Below are 19,590 nucleotides of genomic sequence, written 5' to 3'. Positions count from 1 at the left end.
AGCCAATCAAAAGAGCCGCATTAAAGAACGACTGACTGACTTCAACACCATTCGTCATAGCACATGACTAGAGAACTGTGTTTCGAAAATTAGTGCAATTCGCTATTACCACAACGAACTCGCAGCATCAGGCTAAAATAAGTCGTTAACATGTACAATGTACATTGTGAAATAGGCTTTGACGTTTGTCGTCAAATTGTAGCGTAGGCGAAGTTATCACCGATTAACTTAAAACTGTTTCGATACCTCACAAAGGGCATCATACGGTTAGGCTACCTGAGGTTTTTGTGTGTGCGTAACAAAAGAAGTCGAACACTGCTGTCATGGTAGGCATCCACAGCAGGGAAGTGAAGCCAAAATAGCTCTTTGTTTGATCAGAAACGAGAATAAAGTGTGTTGTGCCAAAACTAGTTCAGAGAACCGATCATTACTTTGGAAAGGAAATAATTTTAACCAGGAATTGACAACAGGTAAGCAAGAAAAAGATGCCAAGCTCATCAATACTGGACAAACTTTGAAAACAAACAAAATAATTTTAGTGCCTGACCTTGCTACAAGTAACTTATAGCCTATTAACAATTGTCAATGTTCAGTTCTGATTATCATAATTGTGTGCTACTTGCTGGTCACAGGTAGGCCTATGCCATAAATGTGACTCGTAATAATTTACCGGTGTACACTGTAATACTCTTGCAATGTATGCCACATCTCGTAAAAGTGAAAGCTAGCAAAATTGGTTCTGGACAAGTTGATAAAATGACTTATTTTGTTAGCCGGGTAGTCAATTCTCTTGACAGGTGCTTTGCAACTTCACGTCATACGTCCGCAAAAGTCAATAGAAAGTATAGCCTACCAGGTAAGTTGAAAAGAACAAGTCTGAAATTTACGTTTTACTACGATTACCAACCGTAGGCAGTTGGTTGGTCACATGTGGTCTTCGAAACCAGGTCGTTGACAGGGGTTTAATTGAACAAAGCCAAAATTTGTTGCGACACTTTGACAGCGAGTGTTCCTGGCATTTTCTCAAGGTGGTCTTTCAAATAAAACACAAAAAGCTTCACATTTATGAATGTAATTTATTTAAATAGTTACATTCACACTCTCAAATCACACGCCAAGACTATTTCCACGATTTAGCTTCAGAGATAGCCACGCTATTAAAAGTTGCAATTTACGTTCGGTAAATTTTCTTTTAACTCCTAAAACCATAAATACTCAAGATTGCTGCAAACCTTTCGGTTCGATAGAACATAGCCTACTGCTCATAAATAAACTGTAAAATACACCTTAATGCCACACAAATAGCACAAGCGGCTGTTCAGTGTTACTCAAATTTACATTTCATTACAAAAATCCCAAACATGTTACTCTGTTTTCCCCTGTTCGAAGTTTTCAGGATACATTTATCTTCATCAAAAGTGCTTAAGAAAAAAGCTGGACATGAAACCGCGCGTTTAATATTCCCAACCGATTCAATAACTTTTATACTGTAATGCAGTGAGCTATCAGCGCAATACAACCTTAAATTGCTACAAGATCCCCAGTTAAAGTGACTGACACAAACGATTTTGAAGTATGAAGTTTCACTAGCAAAAACCTTTGTTGAAGAGTTTAGCAAGAGAGCATACAACAAATAAGATTGAGTGTACTGTACACTGTACAGCACAGCATAAGCTGACGAAACAATGTTCTGTATTACCCTGTAGGGGATTCACCGATCGGTTCCACATCAATTCAAAGAAAAGTTATAAACGTTTCTCATAATTTTACGAAGAAAAGTACCTACTTCAAATTAACCCACCAGAACAGAAAGTCGAAAAAATCTTTCCATAGATTTTGAAACGCATACATGTGTCACAAATATATTCGACAAGTTTTGTGTTTTTCTCCGATTCAGTCCATGTAATAAAGTTTGTTGGGTGAATAATGAATATAAAAACTAGGTTTTGTTGTACCAAAGTTGCAAGAAACTCCGCGATCTTTTTGTACAAATAACGATGTTAAACCACTAGACCAGACGTTATAAAGTTGCAATGCTATTCTCGTCATTTCATCGATAACTTGAGACCTTCCACAACATAAAAACAACTTAGACATAGTTCTCATAATTCAATCCAAAGACACAAACTAGGGGAACGACCTATGATGGTGCTCTTCAATCTTTGTTCTTCTCATGCACACTTTAAAAATGATGCTTTTACTCCATGCAACAATTGCTCTTTCGGTACTGTTCCGACTAAACACTGGATGATCCCATTTCAGGCATCCGACAATATTACACATGGTGCATGCAAGCTCTGTCATTCTAATGCGCATATATAAAAAAAGTCTTGTAAATCCCAGGCAGCATGCATCCCTGTGTCTGCGGTGTTGCAACCATGTGTTGAAGAGCGCTGTATTTGTTTCGCCACCTATCAGTTCGTTTGCTCTGCGAAAATGGTTTGAAAACAGCTGTTTCAAAACAAATTTAACTTCTAAACAAAACTGCTTCACGTGCAGGAGCGAGGAACTATCTTTTGAGAGTTAAAAAAAAGGAGAAAATGCAATTTGGACACTAAAGACATTTTTGAAGGTATGAAATTATTAAGATTGACACATAGTATTAGTTATAAAACATTCAAAAATCAAGCTGCATGCAGTGATAAATGGGTTCATTCTGTAATCCACACATATTACGAAAAAAAACAACGTTAGTCCAAGACTAGCAATAAACGTAACACAAGTGCTTCAATGACCTACAGTTAAAAACTGCTACCGTGTCATCAAATTGAAAACAAGCAAACTAATCAATACAGAGACGCAAAAACACGATCTAACAAAGTAAAAACGTTGAAAAGGTACCCTAGATTTTCGCCACAAAGCGCCAATACTGGTTACGATACAAGCAAATGACAATACTTGATGAATGTGAACATAACCAGTTGCGAATTTACAATTTTACTACATGAACGGCTGTCCGGCAGCAGGTAACTTAACAGCATCTGGCCAGAACAAAGCTGGTGTGGCTTAATTTTGAAATTTCTCAGCTTAACTTTAGTATAATCAGATAAAAATTTAGTGAGCTTTGATGGTGTCTAATCTAACCATGGGGCATCGTTAGTTACTTATATCCATCCTTGCTGCAACCCGGTTGGCATGTCTCGCTGGCTTTCAAATCTACTTTCATCGTATTTCCTAAGTTATCAGGGGGGCTATATGAGGGAAGAAAATGGTTATGGCAAGAACTGGTTGCTTTTTTAGAGTTTTTTGTTGAGTTAGAAGTGGCGCCAAGCAAATCCGCACTGTCAATGCAGTTTGGATCAGTGGGAATACCGGAGTTGTGTTTCAACATTTGGATATTATCATGTCCAGTTTGCAAGTCTTTAATTCCTTCCCTTTGAATATCTTCTTCACTGGAGGCAGTTGTCTCTGAATCGTAATCTTTGGTGAAATGTAAATCCCCGTCAGATGAGTTTCTGTTCTTTTTAACATCCCGAGCATCTAAGTAAAAACACAATGAAAACTACATGAAACAGACCTGAAAAAAAAACTTAGCACTATATTGAAGTGCAAACAAGTAGGTTTACATTAAACTTAAACGCAAATTCTCTTTTTACCACGCATGGGTACGAATTGAGTAGATGGCCTGGTGAAAAAGAAGCATCTTGTGTTGTGATAAACTGCACTCTTACTTTTCATTTCTCTCAGATCCCTTTTCAGTTGATTCTGTTCTTCATACGCAGTCTCTAGTTCCATTTCAGTGGAGCGCAGTTCAGAAATTGTTTCATTTAAACATCTTACAATATCTTGACCCGAATTTCTAAAAACAACACAACGGCAAGTAAGCTACGAACCAAAGTCAGAAACCAAAAAATGATTTCGTTTGCAATTTCAACCAATCAAAATTATTGACGGCAAAACTAACTTTATAACTACCAATTACCATAAAATAGCAATCTTTAAGATAATAGTAAAAGATGCGATTGAAATAATGCATTACAGTATAAAAATATATATAATGATTAATATTAAAACATATATATATATACGTAGTGTGTGCAATTCTGGCATTCAGTATTTACTCAGGTAACTAAGTGTTATGGCTTTGTGGGCAGATTGCATCACATTTCTAAAAAAAGTGGTGTAACTCTAGTATTACCAATCATACCTAACAGTGTTGACCATATGAAATGACGAATTTTCAGTGGAAGAACTGAAGGAACGACTAAGAGAATGCAAAGCCTTTGTCACTTGTGGCAACCTATGTTGTTGATGCACTGAAGGATATGATTTGTAAACTCCACATGTACTTGCTTTTAAATTAACAATTTCCACACGACATGGCACAAACCACCTGCAATGAAAATATGGTCCCGGGAATAAAACATACTGTAGCAAGTCACAGAATGATTAATACATAAATTAGAGGTGGATGCCAGATGGCTTACTTACAGAAATGACACTATGTATAATTGTATGTATACAAGTTTTTCCAGATACAAAACCACTCAATCCAAACTGTAATATTCCCATATTTTTGTTAGGTCACAGATACGTCCCCACCCCAATAGGCCAGATAGGAATGAATTGGTAAATGAAGCAGTGGTTCAACTCTTAAGATATATATATGCTTAAGAAAGCCACTTCATAAACAGCTTTCCATCCAGCAACATCTAGTGATAGAACAGTTCACAGCCAACAACAAACAGAAGCTTCACAATTCTAGTAGTGTTAAACAGGCTCATGTCACTGGTTCAAAGTATCTAAAGAATGTGAAACTGCCAGAATTAACTTTTCCATAAAGTCTTCTCAGTACAGGGATAAAGGTTCTCCATCATATCAAGTGCAAATCTATGGATTCACGCAACAACAAAAAATAACAACTGGACAAAAGATTGTAAAATAAATTGCACACCTGTCTCGTTGAAGAAATGCAGCGAATCTCCATAAGTAAGTAGAGCGGTTTTCCACCCATCTTTCTTGTACCAAAATAGTTACTAGATAAGGTGGAGAGCAGTTTTTTTCATGTAGACTTTTAGCCAGTTTTCGATGAATGGACTAAAATAATAAAGCAACAGTTTTAACAGCTTGTTCACAAAATGTATCAATAGCACAAGTGTACAGAGAAACAAAACAAATAAACACTCACAGACAATTATTGTATTATAATGACCGATGAATTATTAAATGGCTTTTGGCGTTTTCTGTCACTTTACATAAAGTTTGACATGTACAAACCACTATAAAGTTTTGTTATTTATGCAGGCCTCGAAATTCACGGCGGACATGTCCACCGTCACAGCATGTGATGTCCGCGGAAAGTACCCTCTAGATCGGTCATATTTGTCCGCCGAGAAATAACACAGGAACTACGGATACAAATCGTCATTGCATAGCACAAACAATTGTTGCAAGAATATAATTTCCCGCGCATCTAGAAAATTTGAATAATGTATCTCCTAGCTTCCATTCAAGAAGGAAAACTTTCGAGTTTTACGTTGCTTCAACGATTGATGACATTGAATCAGCGTAACAAAGGCGAATTCTTAAGGCGTAACAAAGGCGAATCAGCGTAACGAAAGGCGAATCGATGGGAATATCGGTACTTCTACACTACACCAATCACATGCAACTTAGTTCAAGTCTTACGTCACAATGTGATAGAACTTAGGTAAAAATAAACCTAAAAAAAAAATCCCAATGAAACTTTGCACAGCAGAAAATAGTGGCATTAGTGTAGAAGTTTTCCGACTCGTGCCCAGAGCATTGTGACGCAAGAAGCCACACGACCTCGTTCGGTGGAAGTTAATCAGTTATGCGTCGTATTAAGCATCTACACGGCGCTTTGTCTCTTCAAGCGCACATCGTTGGTCTGGTAAAAGCCTTTGAAATTTTAAAAAGCCTTCTCAACCGTAGCTATATATACAGTAGTTCTCAAATGGCGAAGAATTATCAAGATAAAGTGATTAAACATGACGATCAACGGCCAACGCTAAAACTGGTGTGTACGCCGTGAGACTTAATTTGTCCGCCGAGATAGCTGCTCAGACCGGACACGTTTGTCCGCCTTCAACAAAAACGAATTTCGAGGCCTGTTTATGTTTTGGTTAGGGTACTTAATTTTTAAACCCTTGGTGCATAAAAGTGCATGAATACAGTATGTAGATCTTGGATGCAACCTATTTCGTCTGGTGAACACTTCATTCCCCGATTTCGTCCCCTGAAAAAATCGAGAGAAAAAAATAGAACAAAGCTGAAGTCACTGATCGGAGTTCCTACAATCATTTTAATATTTTCCCCTTAAATTAATCATTAAATTTTTATGGGCCACCTCAAAATATGTGTGACTTTTTCTTTGTAATTTTGTCTAGAAATGTGATTTGGAAGTGAATAAATCATTCCAGTGTAGCAGTTCATGATCATTTTTAATGGAGGGGCTACAATCTTAATTTGATAATCCTAACCCGAAATTGAGGTTCGGTTTATCAAAAATACGCTAACCCGAAATTCGGTTTATCAACTATTATTTCAAGATACTTAGCTTGGTCAACTGTTTCGGCAACTCCGGCAATGGAAACTCCAAATAGCAACTTCGGCGTTTCTGTATTTTTTTCTCTCGATCTTTTCAGGGGAAATTTTTTGAAATGTTTGCGACATCTTAGATCAGCGACTTCGGCTCTGTTGTATTTTTTTGCTCAATCTTTTCCAGGGACGAAATGTCCAGGGGGAAAAATAAGTTGCACCCAAGATCTTAGCCTTGTTTGGACATTGCACTAAGTTATTTGAAATAAACATGTTTAACCATTTATCAAAACAAGGATAACAATACCTTTTCTCTTACAGAAAGTCGCAGCAAAGGTCTTCTACAAAACTTATACCATCCAAGAATTTTAGTTTCTTTTGAAATTTTACTGTGGGCTGCAGAACTTGGTAAACACAATGGGCAAACAGAGTGCACAGCTAAAAATATATGTTGATAGATATGATTATCTTCTTTGAAGTATTTAATCAACCTCTTTTAACTTAGTGAAAGCTGGTCAACAAGCAATAACATTATTGTTATGACAATGTTCAAATTATTTGATATCAAAGCTTGTAGCTTACTTTGTCTTTAAAAAAAAAATCAGCCAAACTTTAGTTATTAATCTTTAATAACTTGTGAAAACTGAAACAAAAACTGCAAATTTCAAAAATTCATAGAGCTGGTATACGAGCTGGTATATATAGATGCGGAAAAATTTTGTGCTACTCACATAAAATGTCTTCAGATAGCATAGTAACATCGGAGTCCGTTATATCTTTGGTGACTTCAGTAGAAAGTTCTCCTTGAAGGCACCCTTCAGTTTGACCCGATGACTTTGCAGATTCATACACCAACATCGACAGGCATGGAGAAGAAATTTTTACCTTCATTGTACCTTAATTGTCTAAGACATTAAACTACAATTTTAGCTGATTTATAACAAAGAAACAACTTGTATTGTTGACTTAAACACTTCATCATTTATTCATCAAATCAATTTTTTAATTAAGCTAGCCAGGATTACAATTGAAGAAAGTTGCCAGATGTTCCAGCCCAATTGCCACTGAAAAGTAGCCCAATTGTCACACTCACAACTCACAAGTATTAAACAACCCAAAAGTAGCACAAACTATGGAAAATTCGTCCAAAATACAGTCAAAATCGAAAAAAAATATTGATAAAAATGGAACGACATTAAACTGCATCTGCTAAATTTTTTTGAGACTCCATGTGCAATTGTATTATCCATATGCTATTTATTATTTGTGTATTATTTGTTGCCTTGTTTGAATATTGACATTCTTGTCTGACGCAAATAAATAAGTAAAATAAATAGATAACAAAACTTGTCCAATTCCAAGTAAAAACAGCACAACTGGCAACTTTGCCGTAAACTTCCAGGTAAGCCGTTACACATGATCATGGAATTAACAAGGAAGAATTAAAAAGAAGAATAAGCTGTAAGGAAAAAAAAGTGGGTTTCTAAAAAGTAAACCAATGCATCAATTAACATAAAAAAGAAAGAGTCATTCCATGTATAATCAACCAATTTTTTTTAAATTTGTAACCACTACTCTTGGAATTTGATAATTTCAATATATATATGTTATAAACCTTGGAAAATCCTGAAGATTAAAAAAAAAATTTTTTAAATATCTCCAGGCGTTTTCGAGTTATTTAAAGTTGAATTTTTCGCCACACGGTGGCGTTTGGTTAGTGAGCACTGGTCACGCTACATGATTTTCTTTAATATCTTTATTTCTGAAGGTAGAATAATGAAACAAATGTCGAATCCAGCATTTTTGGGGTCAAAGAACTCGTTTAAGCACATAAAAAATCTATAACACACCTCCTTCATGGAGTAAATTAAGTTTTTTTCATTAATGTCAAAGTTCAAGTTTACGATGCAATTACAAAAATAGCAAACGCATTGGAAACATAATTTTTGCACTTTTGTGTAGCATGGTTCATGTATTTTCATATATCCAAAAATTGGAAACTTGTTTTTTGTGCTTTAAGAATAAAGTTGGTTTTAACAGCAAGCCCCAATTTGATGATATCAAGTTTGAGTCAATTTGATTTTGATGAAATGGCTTAGATCTTTTTTTTGCAAGTTGAAAATGATATAAGGGACCAATGAGCAATTTGGCTAGAAATACATGTATTGGATAGGCCTACCTGCCTACAGAAAAAATATGGTAGCATCTATAGGCCTATAATGGTTATAGCCTCCTCCTTTTAACCAACAATACTCTGTTTAGATTTAGAATAATAATAAAGCATTTATCTGTTATAAATGGAGTGTTGCACTATTGGTGTTTTGTTGCAGCAAGACTGTCATAAAACTTTTTACACAGCGAAAATTGAATTGATACCTTTGGGAAGTTTATGTTCTGCAGACCGAGAGTTGCTATTATGGAGAACTGCTTTGAAAGACAAAGCAGAGGAAGTAACTAATTCATGCATGCACCACAAAGAGATCTTTTTGACGTCAAGATTTCAGCACAGGTTCAAAAATTGTTGTGACATTTATAAATCTCACAAGAAGAAAGCCAAAGGTAGCATTTTAATTACACTTGAAATTGCCAAAAAGATGGAAAAACTCTCAATCTGCGTTAAACCTGGATGGCGCGTTTGTGCGACATGCTACAAAAGATTTCAAACAGATTATAATTGTTTGGGTGATTCACAAACAAGTTCAAATTCATCTACAAGTGATTCTGACAGCTTAAATTCCAAGAAACGTTAAATAAAACTTTTCAATCTGTTGGCATGTCTCCAGTTGGACCTTCACATAGTCTACCAAAACGACAGCGTATTCTAAAAGCAAAAGATAAAGTATCAAAGGCATAGGCGCCGACTCCGGGGGGGCGGAGGGGCGGCGCCCCCCCGTGAATTTAGCTCGGGGTGGCTGCCCCCCCACAAATTATTTTTTTAAAAATCCTAAATTAAATGTTTCTAAGTTCAGATTTGCGTTAGTTTGACCTTCATTGCGGATCGATCTCAATTAAAAGATCTACTTGTTGCAACAAGAGCGCTGCTCCTAAGATAACAAAAGAAACAGAAGTACGGTAGCTGATGAACGCCAGCATGGTGCCGTTGAAGCATAGTAACAATGATTGAAAAACGTTTTTCTTGATTTCTTTTGCTTTGTTTTTTCTTAGGAGTGTCAATAACGAGGTGCAGTTTGCTGTTTGCTCAGTTTAGTATCTACGCGTATTAAGAGCTAAAGTTTAAAGTGAGGTCCCAGCATACAATTCGAAGTAGCCTACAGGCCTCGAAATTCGTTTTTGTTGACGGCGGACAAACGTGTCCGGTCTGAGCAGCTATCCCGGCGGACAAATCAAGTCTCACGGCGGACACACCAGTTTTAGCCGTCGATCGTCATGCTTAATCACTTTATCTTGATAATAATTCTTCGCCATTTCAGAACTATAACTACGGTTTTAGAAGGCTTTTTAAAAAATCAGTAAAGTCACTCTGAAAGGCTTTCATCGGACCAACGACTTGCGCTTGAAGAGTCAAAGTGCCGTGTAGCTGTTCAATACGTCACATAACTGATCAACTTCCACCCAACGAGGTCGTGTGGCTTATGGCGTCACAAATCACAATGCTCTGGGCAGAAGTCGGAAAATTTCTTTACCAACGCTACTATTTTCTGCTGTGCAAAGTTTCACAGGCTTTTTTCTTTAAGTTTATTTTTGCGTGTCATGTGAGCGAAAGTGAATTTTCCTTGGGTCTTTTCTTTCTCACTGTAATACCAAAACTTAACAAATTTTGTTGTATCTTGCTGTAATAGCCTACTCGTATAATCTAATTTAGTAACCAACCTTGCCGTATCAATATTACTCGGAGATCAATGCCAGACATTGTGACGTAAAACTTGAACTAAATTGCGCGTGATTGGTGTAGAAGTACCTGTACTCCTATCGATTCTTAGAAAGAATTCACCTTTGTTACGCTGATTCAATGTCATCAATCGTTGAAGCAACGTAAAAATCGAAAGTTTTCCTCCTTGAATGGAAGCTAAGGGATACAGTATTCACATTTTCTAGATGCGCGCTAGAATGCGCTGGAAAATATATTATCGCAATAATTGATCGTGCCATGCAATGACGATTTGTATCGCTAGTTCTAGTGTTATTTCTCGGCGGACAAATATGACCGATCTAGATGGTACTTCCCGCGGACATCACATGCTGTGACAAGTCCGCCGTGAATTTCGAGGCCTGAGCCTACATTACAAAGCTTGGCGATATACAATGGCAGATAGACGCAAACAAACATCAATGCTGACAAACAAACATCAGCATTTTGAATGTAAGCAATTGGTCGGCTAGAAAGTTTGCCCCCCCGGCAATTTTCAAAACCCGGCGCCTATGATCAAAGGTGCCATGAAAATTAGAAAACTCTTTTGCAACTGTTATTGGCACAGAAGAAGAAAATATTACAATTCATGGAAACACTACCATCACTGCAAATGAGATCAAGTTGTTGCAGAAAAAAGCAAAAGACCAAGATCTGTTAATGGAACATGTCAAAACAAAGATTGCTAGTGCAAGTTCATATAATGAAAAAGTAATGCTCCTCACACTGAAACCCCAATCATGGTCAATTAAGCAAGCTGCTGCCTATTTTGGTGAATCTGAGTATTTGATTAAACGAGCAATGAAAGAAAAAGAATCTGTTGGGATTTTGTCCAAACCAACTATTCCTGGAAGAAACAAAATATCTGATGACACAAAAGCTGCTGTTTTATCTATGTATGAAAATGATGAATTTACCCATTTAATGCCTGGAATTAAAGATTACGTAAGTGTTTCCAAAAATGTTCATAAGCAAAAGAGGCTCATTTTGTGCAATTTGAAGGAATTATATGCCACATTTTGTGAAAAAAATCCCGAGCTGAAGATTGGATTCTCAAAGTTTTGTTCACTCCGTCCCAAATGGTGTGTCCCTGTATCATCCAAAGGCAGTCATTCTGTCTGTGTGTGCATCCAACATCAAAATGCAATCCTTCTGGTTGATGCTGCCAACAACAATGAAACATACAAAACATTGATTGACAAAATAGTGTGCAGCACTGAGAACAAAATGTGCATGTTGCATCGTTGTGAACAATGTCCTGGGTCTCAAGCACTAGAAGGCTTTTTTCTTGCACAGTATGATGAGGAACTTGATGATGAAGTCCAATGCCAACAACGGAAGTCTACAGACAGGATGGATCTTATCACAGTGTTAATGACGAGACATGAATGGATTCAAGAAATTGTAAGAGTTTTGGATGATCTTACAAAGCATTCATTCATAGCTAAATGCCAATCTACATACTTAAACTCCAGAAAAAGTTCTTTAACAGATGATACTTGTGTGATTTTGCTGGATTTCGCTGAGAATTACACTTTCACAATCCAAGATGAAGTACAAAGCTATCACTGGAACCAGCAGCAATGTACAATCCACCCCGCTGTTGTGTATTATATGCAAGATCACATCTTGATGCAGCACAGCAGCAGTCATTCTGCTTTGTTTCAGATGACTTAACACATGACACAGCTTTTGTGCATGGGCTTTTGTACAAACTCACTGCATTGATTCCAAGCTTGTCCAGCACCATTACTAAAGTTGAATATTTCTCGGACGGTTGCGCTGGACAATATAAAAATTATAAAAATATGCTGAATTTGTGCCATCACAAGTGTGATTTCAACCTGGAAGCGTGTTGGTCCTTTTTTGCAACCAGTCACGGGAAATCTCCATGTGATGGTGTTGGAGGTACTGTTAAACGACTGGTTAAGAGAGCTAGCTTACAAAGACCTACATCTGACCAGATTACAACCACACAAGCATTCTATAAATATTGTTGTGACAACATCAATGGAATTGCATTCGAGTTTTTGCATTCAGAAGATTTACAAAAGGACAGGCTTGCAATGGTATCAAGGTTTTTATTAGGAAGCACAATACCTGGAACACGATCTTTCCACTATTTTCAACCCCTTTCGAAATCTTCAATAGGATACAAGCGAACAAGTGATGATAACAACTTCACAGGCATTCATTACTTTTAGTCTGGGAGCCTACGACAGAAGATTTCACCCCATAAGGTACAAAAGGTTTGACCCCTTGAAGTTACTGGGGTCAACCATGTCACTCACAAAAAGTATGGAAGATTGACCGCGCCGGGTGGATCTGGTCCCTAGAGCCCCTTAAAAAGCCCAAAAAGGGGGTTAATTTCACCCCATAAGGTACATGGACCAAACTTGGTGAAAACGAAGTTCTATGTCAGGACATCACAAAAATATCAAATCTAACAATATTTTCGAGTGGAAAGGTGATGTAAGACCCCCCCGAAAGTGACCCCCCGGGGGGTTAATTTCACCCCATAAGGTACATAGACCAAAGTTGGTCAAAACGAAGTCTTATGTCAGGACATCACAAAAATATCAAATCTAACAATATTTTCGGGTGGAAAGGTGATGTAAGATGCCTTCAAAGTGACTTCCCTTAATGTGACCCCCTCGGAACGTTTATTTCACCCCATAAGGTACATGGACCAAACTTGGTCAAAATGAAGTCTTATGTCAGGACATCACAAAAATATCAAATCTAACAATATTTTCGGGTGGAAAGGTGATGTAAGATGACTTCAAAGTGACTTCCCTTAATGTGACCCCCTCGGAAGGTGTATTTCACCCCATAAAGTACATTTACCAAACTTGGTCAAAACGAAGTCTTATGTCAGGACATCACAAAAATATCAAATCTAACAATAGTTTTGGGAGGAAAGATGATGTAAGACTCCCCTAAAGTGACCCCCCAGGGGATTAATTGCACCCCATAAGGTAGGCTACATGGACTAAAGTAGGTTAAATCGAAGTCTTATTTCACGGCATAACAAAAATATCAAATCTAACAATATTTTCGGGTGGAAAGATGATGTAAGATGTCATCAAAGTAACCCTAAGAGGGTTTATTTCATCATAGAGTACATGGACCAAACGTGGTCAAAACGAAGTCTTATAGGACACCACAAAATATCAAATCTAACAATACTCTCAGTTGGGAAGATGATAAAAGACCTACCCAAAAGTAAATCTCCTCCTATAATTTAATTTACTTCATTCCTTACCCGAACCAACCTTGGTGTAACGGAAGTGCTATGCCAGGACAGTACCAATGGATTAAATCAAAAAATATTTTTATTTAGGTTTTGGTGAAATACATTCACAAGCTGTCCCATGATGCATGAAATGGAACTATAGCCTACTTTACAAAAAGTTTTTGTATAAATCATGTTCAGTCAATCGAAAAAAGGCAACAGGACATGACAATACATGGCTTTGTAACACCAAAAACAGAAAGTACATGAGAAGCATATAGGCTACAGTAGCCAGAAAATTGATCGAAGATCTTGATACGACCACTAAATGTTGAATTAATCGAACAACTGACTATCCAAATCAAAACGTTTCAAAGTGAATCATTTGGAATGTTAATTCAAGCAGTAATGAACATTTTCCAGCTGCTACAATAAATAACCCAATAAACCCAATGTAGTAAATTTTTGTTTAATGCCATTTGCTTCATGTCTCTAATCAGTTATTGTAACTGTTCATTCATAAACAGAGATTGTTTGTGTAAATGTAAACGGTCGTTTCTTTATTCTTCATTGTCACTGCTGTCGCTTTCACTTTCTTCGTCTTATTCTTCGTCTTATTTGGATAGTCAGTTGTTCTATTAAGTCAACATTTAGTGGTCGTATCAAGATCTTGGATCAATTTTCTGGCTACTGTAGCCACGGCGCCGATCCCTATAGGACAGTGGGGACATGTCCCCACCATCTTTTTACATGTCTCCACCATCTTTTTACATGTCCCCATCATCTTTTTACATTATTTTTGTAACGTAAAAGGAAAAATATTACCCGAATGTCACAATTTTACCAGTCAAACGTTTAAAATATATTGAAAGGAGGGGACAACATTTTTGTTTTATGCGAGGAAGCTCCAACCGTATTAGAAATGTTTTATTAGGCAGAGAAACCCTGGTGTAACTCGCAAATTGTATTTAATTTGGTTACGCCAGGGCCACACAGTGCAGAGTTTTAGAATTACTTTGAAAGAGTCGTACAAGCATGTAGTGCAGTAAGTGTAGCTTGTGTTACTTTTGTATAAGAAAAAAGCTATTTTTTCAGTTATTATTACGTTGAGGTTAAGAGCTGCTGAAATGTCTTTACCGGTTTGGCAAAAAATTGTACATAGGAAAATCAGCAGGCAGGCAAGGCTGGCAGGCAGCTTTTTTTCAATTGAAAAAACTCTTACTCTACCCAATTTTTAAAAGACTTGTCACGTTCCAAATCGTCTTCAGTATGGACATGGCCATGGTCAACCTCCTAAACTTCAAGATCGATCGGTCAGAGTATTTTGCAGTCATTGACAGCTCGCAGCAAAATCTTACTGACTATTTCAAGTCGACCGATCTTGAGCACTACAAAATTCTACAAGAATCACTCTTTAGTGGAAAGCTACAATCACATTTGGTAGACGATTATCTTCAGTTCTTTGACACAGAGTCCCTTGCATAAGATTTTCGAATGATATTCAAGAAGATACCATCCGCTGTTCGGCAAATGTTTCCGCAAGTGGAACTTTTGCTCATATCACCAGCCCGCTCGTGTTCAGCTGAACGCTCATTTTCAACTTTGCGACGTATCAAAACTTTGTTACGATCTACCATGACACAGAAACGGCCAAATCATGCAATGGTCTGCTATGTGCACGATAAAGTTTTGAATTCGATCAACCTTCATTACAAGCCAAGGATCAACCAAGGACTTCGTTTTTAATTCGCCGGAGACTCGTTGCCGAGTTGCAGTGTTTGGACTTCAGCTGTCCAATGCTGACACAGACAATTAAAATACATCGCATTAGACTTGTAGCCTATCTACTGTAGGCCTATTTGTTTGTTTGTTGAACAGACCCCAATCTTTCAGCTCGCTTCGCTCGTCTGCCCTTTCTTTCCTAGTAAATGTCCCCACCAATCTTAGAGAGCGATCGGCGCCCATGACTGTAGCCTATATGCTTCTTATGTAGGCCTACTTTCTGTTTTTGGTGTTACAAAGCCATGTATTGTTATGTCCTGTTGCCTTTTTTCGATTGACTGAATATGATTTATACAAAAACTTTTTGTAAAGTAGGCTATAGTTCCATTTCATGCATCATGGGACAGCTTGTGAATGCATTTCACCAAAACCTATATAAAAATATTTTTCGATTTAATCCATTGGTACTGTCCTGGCATAGCACTTCCGTTACACCAAGGTTGGTTCGAGTAAGGAATGAAGTAAATTAAACTATAGGAGGAGATTTACTTTTGGGTAGGTCTTTTATCATCTTCCCAACTGAGAGTATTGTTAGATTTGATATTTTGTGGTGTCCTAGGACCTATAAGACTTCGTTTTGACCACGTTTGGTCTATGTACTCTATGATGAAATAAACCCTCTGGGGGTTACTTTGATGACATCTTACATCACCTTTCCACCCGAAAATATTGTTAGATTTGATATTTTTGTTATGCCGTGAAATAAGACTTCGATTTAACCTACTTTAGTCCATGTAGCCTACCTTATGGGGTGCAATTAACCCCCTGGGGGGTCACTTTGGGGGAGTCTTACATCATCTTTCCTCCCAAAACTATTGTTAGATTTGATATTTTTGTGATGTCCTGACATAAGACTTCGTTTTGACCAAGTTTGGTAAATGTACTTTATGGGGTGAAATACACCTTCCGAGGGGGTCACATTAAGGGAAGTCACTTTGAAGTCATCTTACATCACCTTTCCACCCGAAAATATTGTTAGATTTGATATTTTTGTGATGTCCTGACATAAGACTTCATTTTGACCAAGTTTGGTCCATGTACCTTATGGAGTGAAATAAACGTTCCGAGGGGGTCACATTAAGGGAAGTCACTTTGAAGTCATCTTACATCACCTTTCCACCCGAAAATATTGTTAGATTTGATATTTTTGTGATGTCCTGACATAAGACTTCGTTTTGACCAACTTTGGTCTATGTACCTTATGGGGTGAAATTAACCCCCCGGGGGGTCACTTTCGGGGGGGTCTAACATCACCTTTCCACTCGAAAATATTGTTAGATTTGATATTTTTGTGATGTCCTGACATAGAACTTCGTTTTCACCAAGTTTGGTCCATGTACCTTATGGGGTGAAATTAACCCCCTTTTTGGGCTTTTTAAGGGGCTCTAGGGACCAGATCCACCCGGCGCGGTCAATCTTCCATACTTTTTGTGAGTGACATGGTTGACCCCAGTAACTTCAAGGGGTCAAACCTTTTGTACCTTATGGGGTGAAATCTTCTGTCGTAGGCTCTCGGTCTATTTTCACATTGCAACAGAGATGATTTGCAAGTTGCTGTGAATGACTATGTAGCTTGCAACTATGATGGAAAGTGGTGGATGGGATTAATCGACGAAGTCGACAGTGCTCAGTTGGATGCTCAAGTGAAGTTTATGCACCCACCAGGTCCCACAAATACATTTTTTTGGCCATCAAAGGACGATGTATGCTGGGTTCCTTTCCAGCAAATTCTATGCAAAGTTGCTGCACCGATTACAACAACTGGAAGATCGTACAGTATCACTGCAGAAGATTTAAAAACAGTGATGAAAGCCTACACCAATAGAGAATGACAATTCTTTAACTTTGGTATGGTGACATAGGCATTTTATGAACAGTATGTACAATTTTGTACAGTGGTGCAGTATGTACAATTTTGTACAGTTATGTTACTAGGCCTACATATTGACTGGGTAATTTTATATTGTGTTAAGTATTGTCTTGCTTTCATTTTAAGGTATTGTTTTTACATTTAATATGTGAAAACTGCATAGATGTTAGAGGTGTACCCATTATGCTTTGGGAGGAGGAAAAGCCACTGATATTAAAAAGTTGTGGGGGTTGATAACTTGGTATAAAGCATTTAAATATTATAAGGGCCAATCTTGCATGCAAATGATTGTTACAATTTGCTTTGTTACTAGCTTGAGCAATAACTTTTACTGTTGTGTGCCAGATCTTTGGTTGGGTATGATACTAAGGTCAAGAATCAAATTTGGAATAGGCCAAATTGAAGTTCAAAAAGGAACTCGAATTCACTGTAACCTCTCTCAGAGTGCACCTTTAGCAGGCAGTAATTAATGTTTTTGGTAAATAATGTTTAAACACTGGCAGTTGGTGCCTTGGAATTGCAACCTTGCATATAATGTATGACCAGTTATACAATATTGTTCAAATCTGCATTTTATATCTTATAAGAATCATAAAAATAGTGATTGCTGTTAAAACTAACTTTACTCCTAAAGCACAAAAAAACAAGTTTCCAATTTTTGGATATATGAAAATACATGAACCATGCTACACAAAAGTGCAAAAATTATGTTTCCAATGCGATTGCTATTTTTGTAATTGCATCGTAAACTTGAACTTTGACATTAATGAAAAAAACTTAATTAACTCCATGAAGGAGGTGTGTTATAGATTTTTTATGTGCTTAAACGAATTCCTTGACCCCAAAAATCCTGGATTCAACATTTGTTTCATTATTCTACCTTCAGAAATAAAGATATTAAAGAAAATCATGAAGCGTGACCAGTGCTTACTAACCAAACGCCATCATGTGGCAAAAAATTCAAATTTGAATAACTCGAAAACGCCTAGAGATATTTAAAAAAAAATTTTTTTAATCTTTAGGATTTTCCAAGGTCTATAACATATATTGAAATTATCAAAATCCAAGAGTAGCCTAGTGGTTACAGGGCCTGGTTGAACATGGAATGACTCGAAAGTATGTGGTTCGCTACAGGATTGCCAGATCAAAATTGCAAAAAAAGCCAAACTTGACTAAAACTCCAGCCAAAATGAAAATAAAAAAGCCAAATATCTTTTGAGAAGAGCCAAAATACAGCCAAACAAAGCACGACACAACTATCAAGTACTAAAAACAAGTTATCATCACATACTTGGTGTTATTAATGGAAGAATCAACAGCACAAAACACTTTTTACCTCGTAGGATGCAGAGAGCATAGCCAGAACAAAAATATGTTTGGCTAAGAAAAGGCTCTTCAAAATATTTTTGAACTAAACGGTAAGAAGTCTTGCACTCTTAAAATAAGTGTGAAATATTGATTGAAGACCTAGAAAGTCTGTTTTAAAAAACTGTTGCATATTCAAAATAAACTTACAATTTAGGACGTGAGGGGCAATTACGCTCTTCACCTTGCAAGGTGCACCCAACATATAAGCAGAAACGGTGCAAGTAGGCTATAGACTCCGCCACCCTGGTCAACATGACGTCACAAAACGGACACAATTACTACATATGGGGTGAAAAAAAGGATGCTGAAAAGCGGCGGAATGAAGGTGATAAAGCGGAAGGAATATGGATTTTTTGACAATTTTACTGTGTTTTTACAATAAAAACATTAAACCAACGTCGAGTGTTGAATATAACTACTTAGAATGACATAAAATTTACCAAATTGCATCAATTCAACTAAAAATCTACCCAATTAAACTTTAAAAATAAAAATATGAAACGTTTGCAAGTAAATGTGTTGTAGCTATCTAATTGTTACGGCCAATCGTCGTACAAATCAAACGTCATATAAAACCGTTCAGGTCTACTGAATCTTACGTCATGGAAATTCCTAAAACATGAGCAGAGATTGCACCATCGTTCGTAAGACTTGTATCACATCTGTTGAGAATTACTTCACAATGCATATGGATTATTGCGTCACATAACTGCGTACGTGAGTTTGAGATATTGCCATGTATTCTGATCATTCGTAAAATTGTTGCTTGAAGTTAGTCGCAAATTTAACTGTTTCGCTTAGTGCTGCTAGCTGGACAAAATTTCCGTCTTTTATCCAAGTAATCTGTTCTGTAGTGACAAGTCATTGCATCCCATTTTCGACAACCAGGTGGCTAATTTTACAGAAATACAATTTTGAATAGACGTTTCAAAGGAGTGTTTCTTTTTCGGTCATTACATGCAGACG

At 37.1% G+C, this 19,590-nt stretch overlaps 1 protein-coding gene across 2 annotated transcripts; it reads right to left on the bottom strand.

Annotated features, from left to right (window-relative positions):
- Nucleotides 1-1,080: 1,080 nt before the first annotated feature.
- On the bottom strand, nt 1,081-18,831 carry LOC145764500 (uncharacterized). Of its 2 annotated transcripts, none has more exons than XM_082576115.1 (7): nt 18,772-18,831; nt 7,233-7,406; nt 6,809-6,939; nt 4,895-5,037; nt 4,148-4,333; nt 3,672-3,799; nt 1,081-3,480 (listed from the first exon to the last, which is right to left on the bottom strand). In XM_082576115.1, exons 2-7 carry the CDS (start codon nt 7,390-7,392, stop codon nt 3,101-3,103), a joined length of 1,128 nt encoding a protein of 375 aa, XP_082432241.1. In that variant the 5' UTR covers nt 7,393-7,406; nt 18,772-18,831; the 3' UTR covers nt 1,081-3,100. The 2 variants fall into 2 exon arrangements, with proteins under 2 accessions (XP_082432241.1, XP_082432242.1); XM_082576116.1 differs by lacking the exon at nt 18,772-18,831 and adding an exon at nt 18,593-18,725.
- Nucleotides 18,832-19,590: the final 759 nt, after the last annotated feature.

The sequence above is a fragment of the Aplidium turbinatum genome, chromosome 2, assembly GCF_918807975.1.
Source record: "Aplidium turbinatum chromosome 2, kaAplTurb1.1, whole genome shotgun sequence".
NCBI lineage: Eukaryota > Metazoa > Chordata > Ascidiacea > Aplousobranchia > Polyclinidae > Aplidium > Aplidium turbinatum.
Note: the sequence above shows the minus strand (reverse complement) of the source record. Positions and strands in the feature narration are given on the sequence as shown.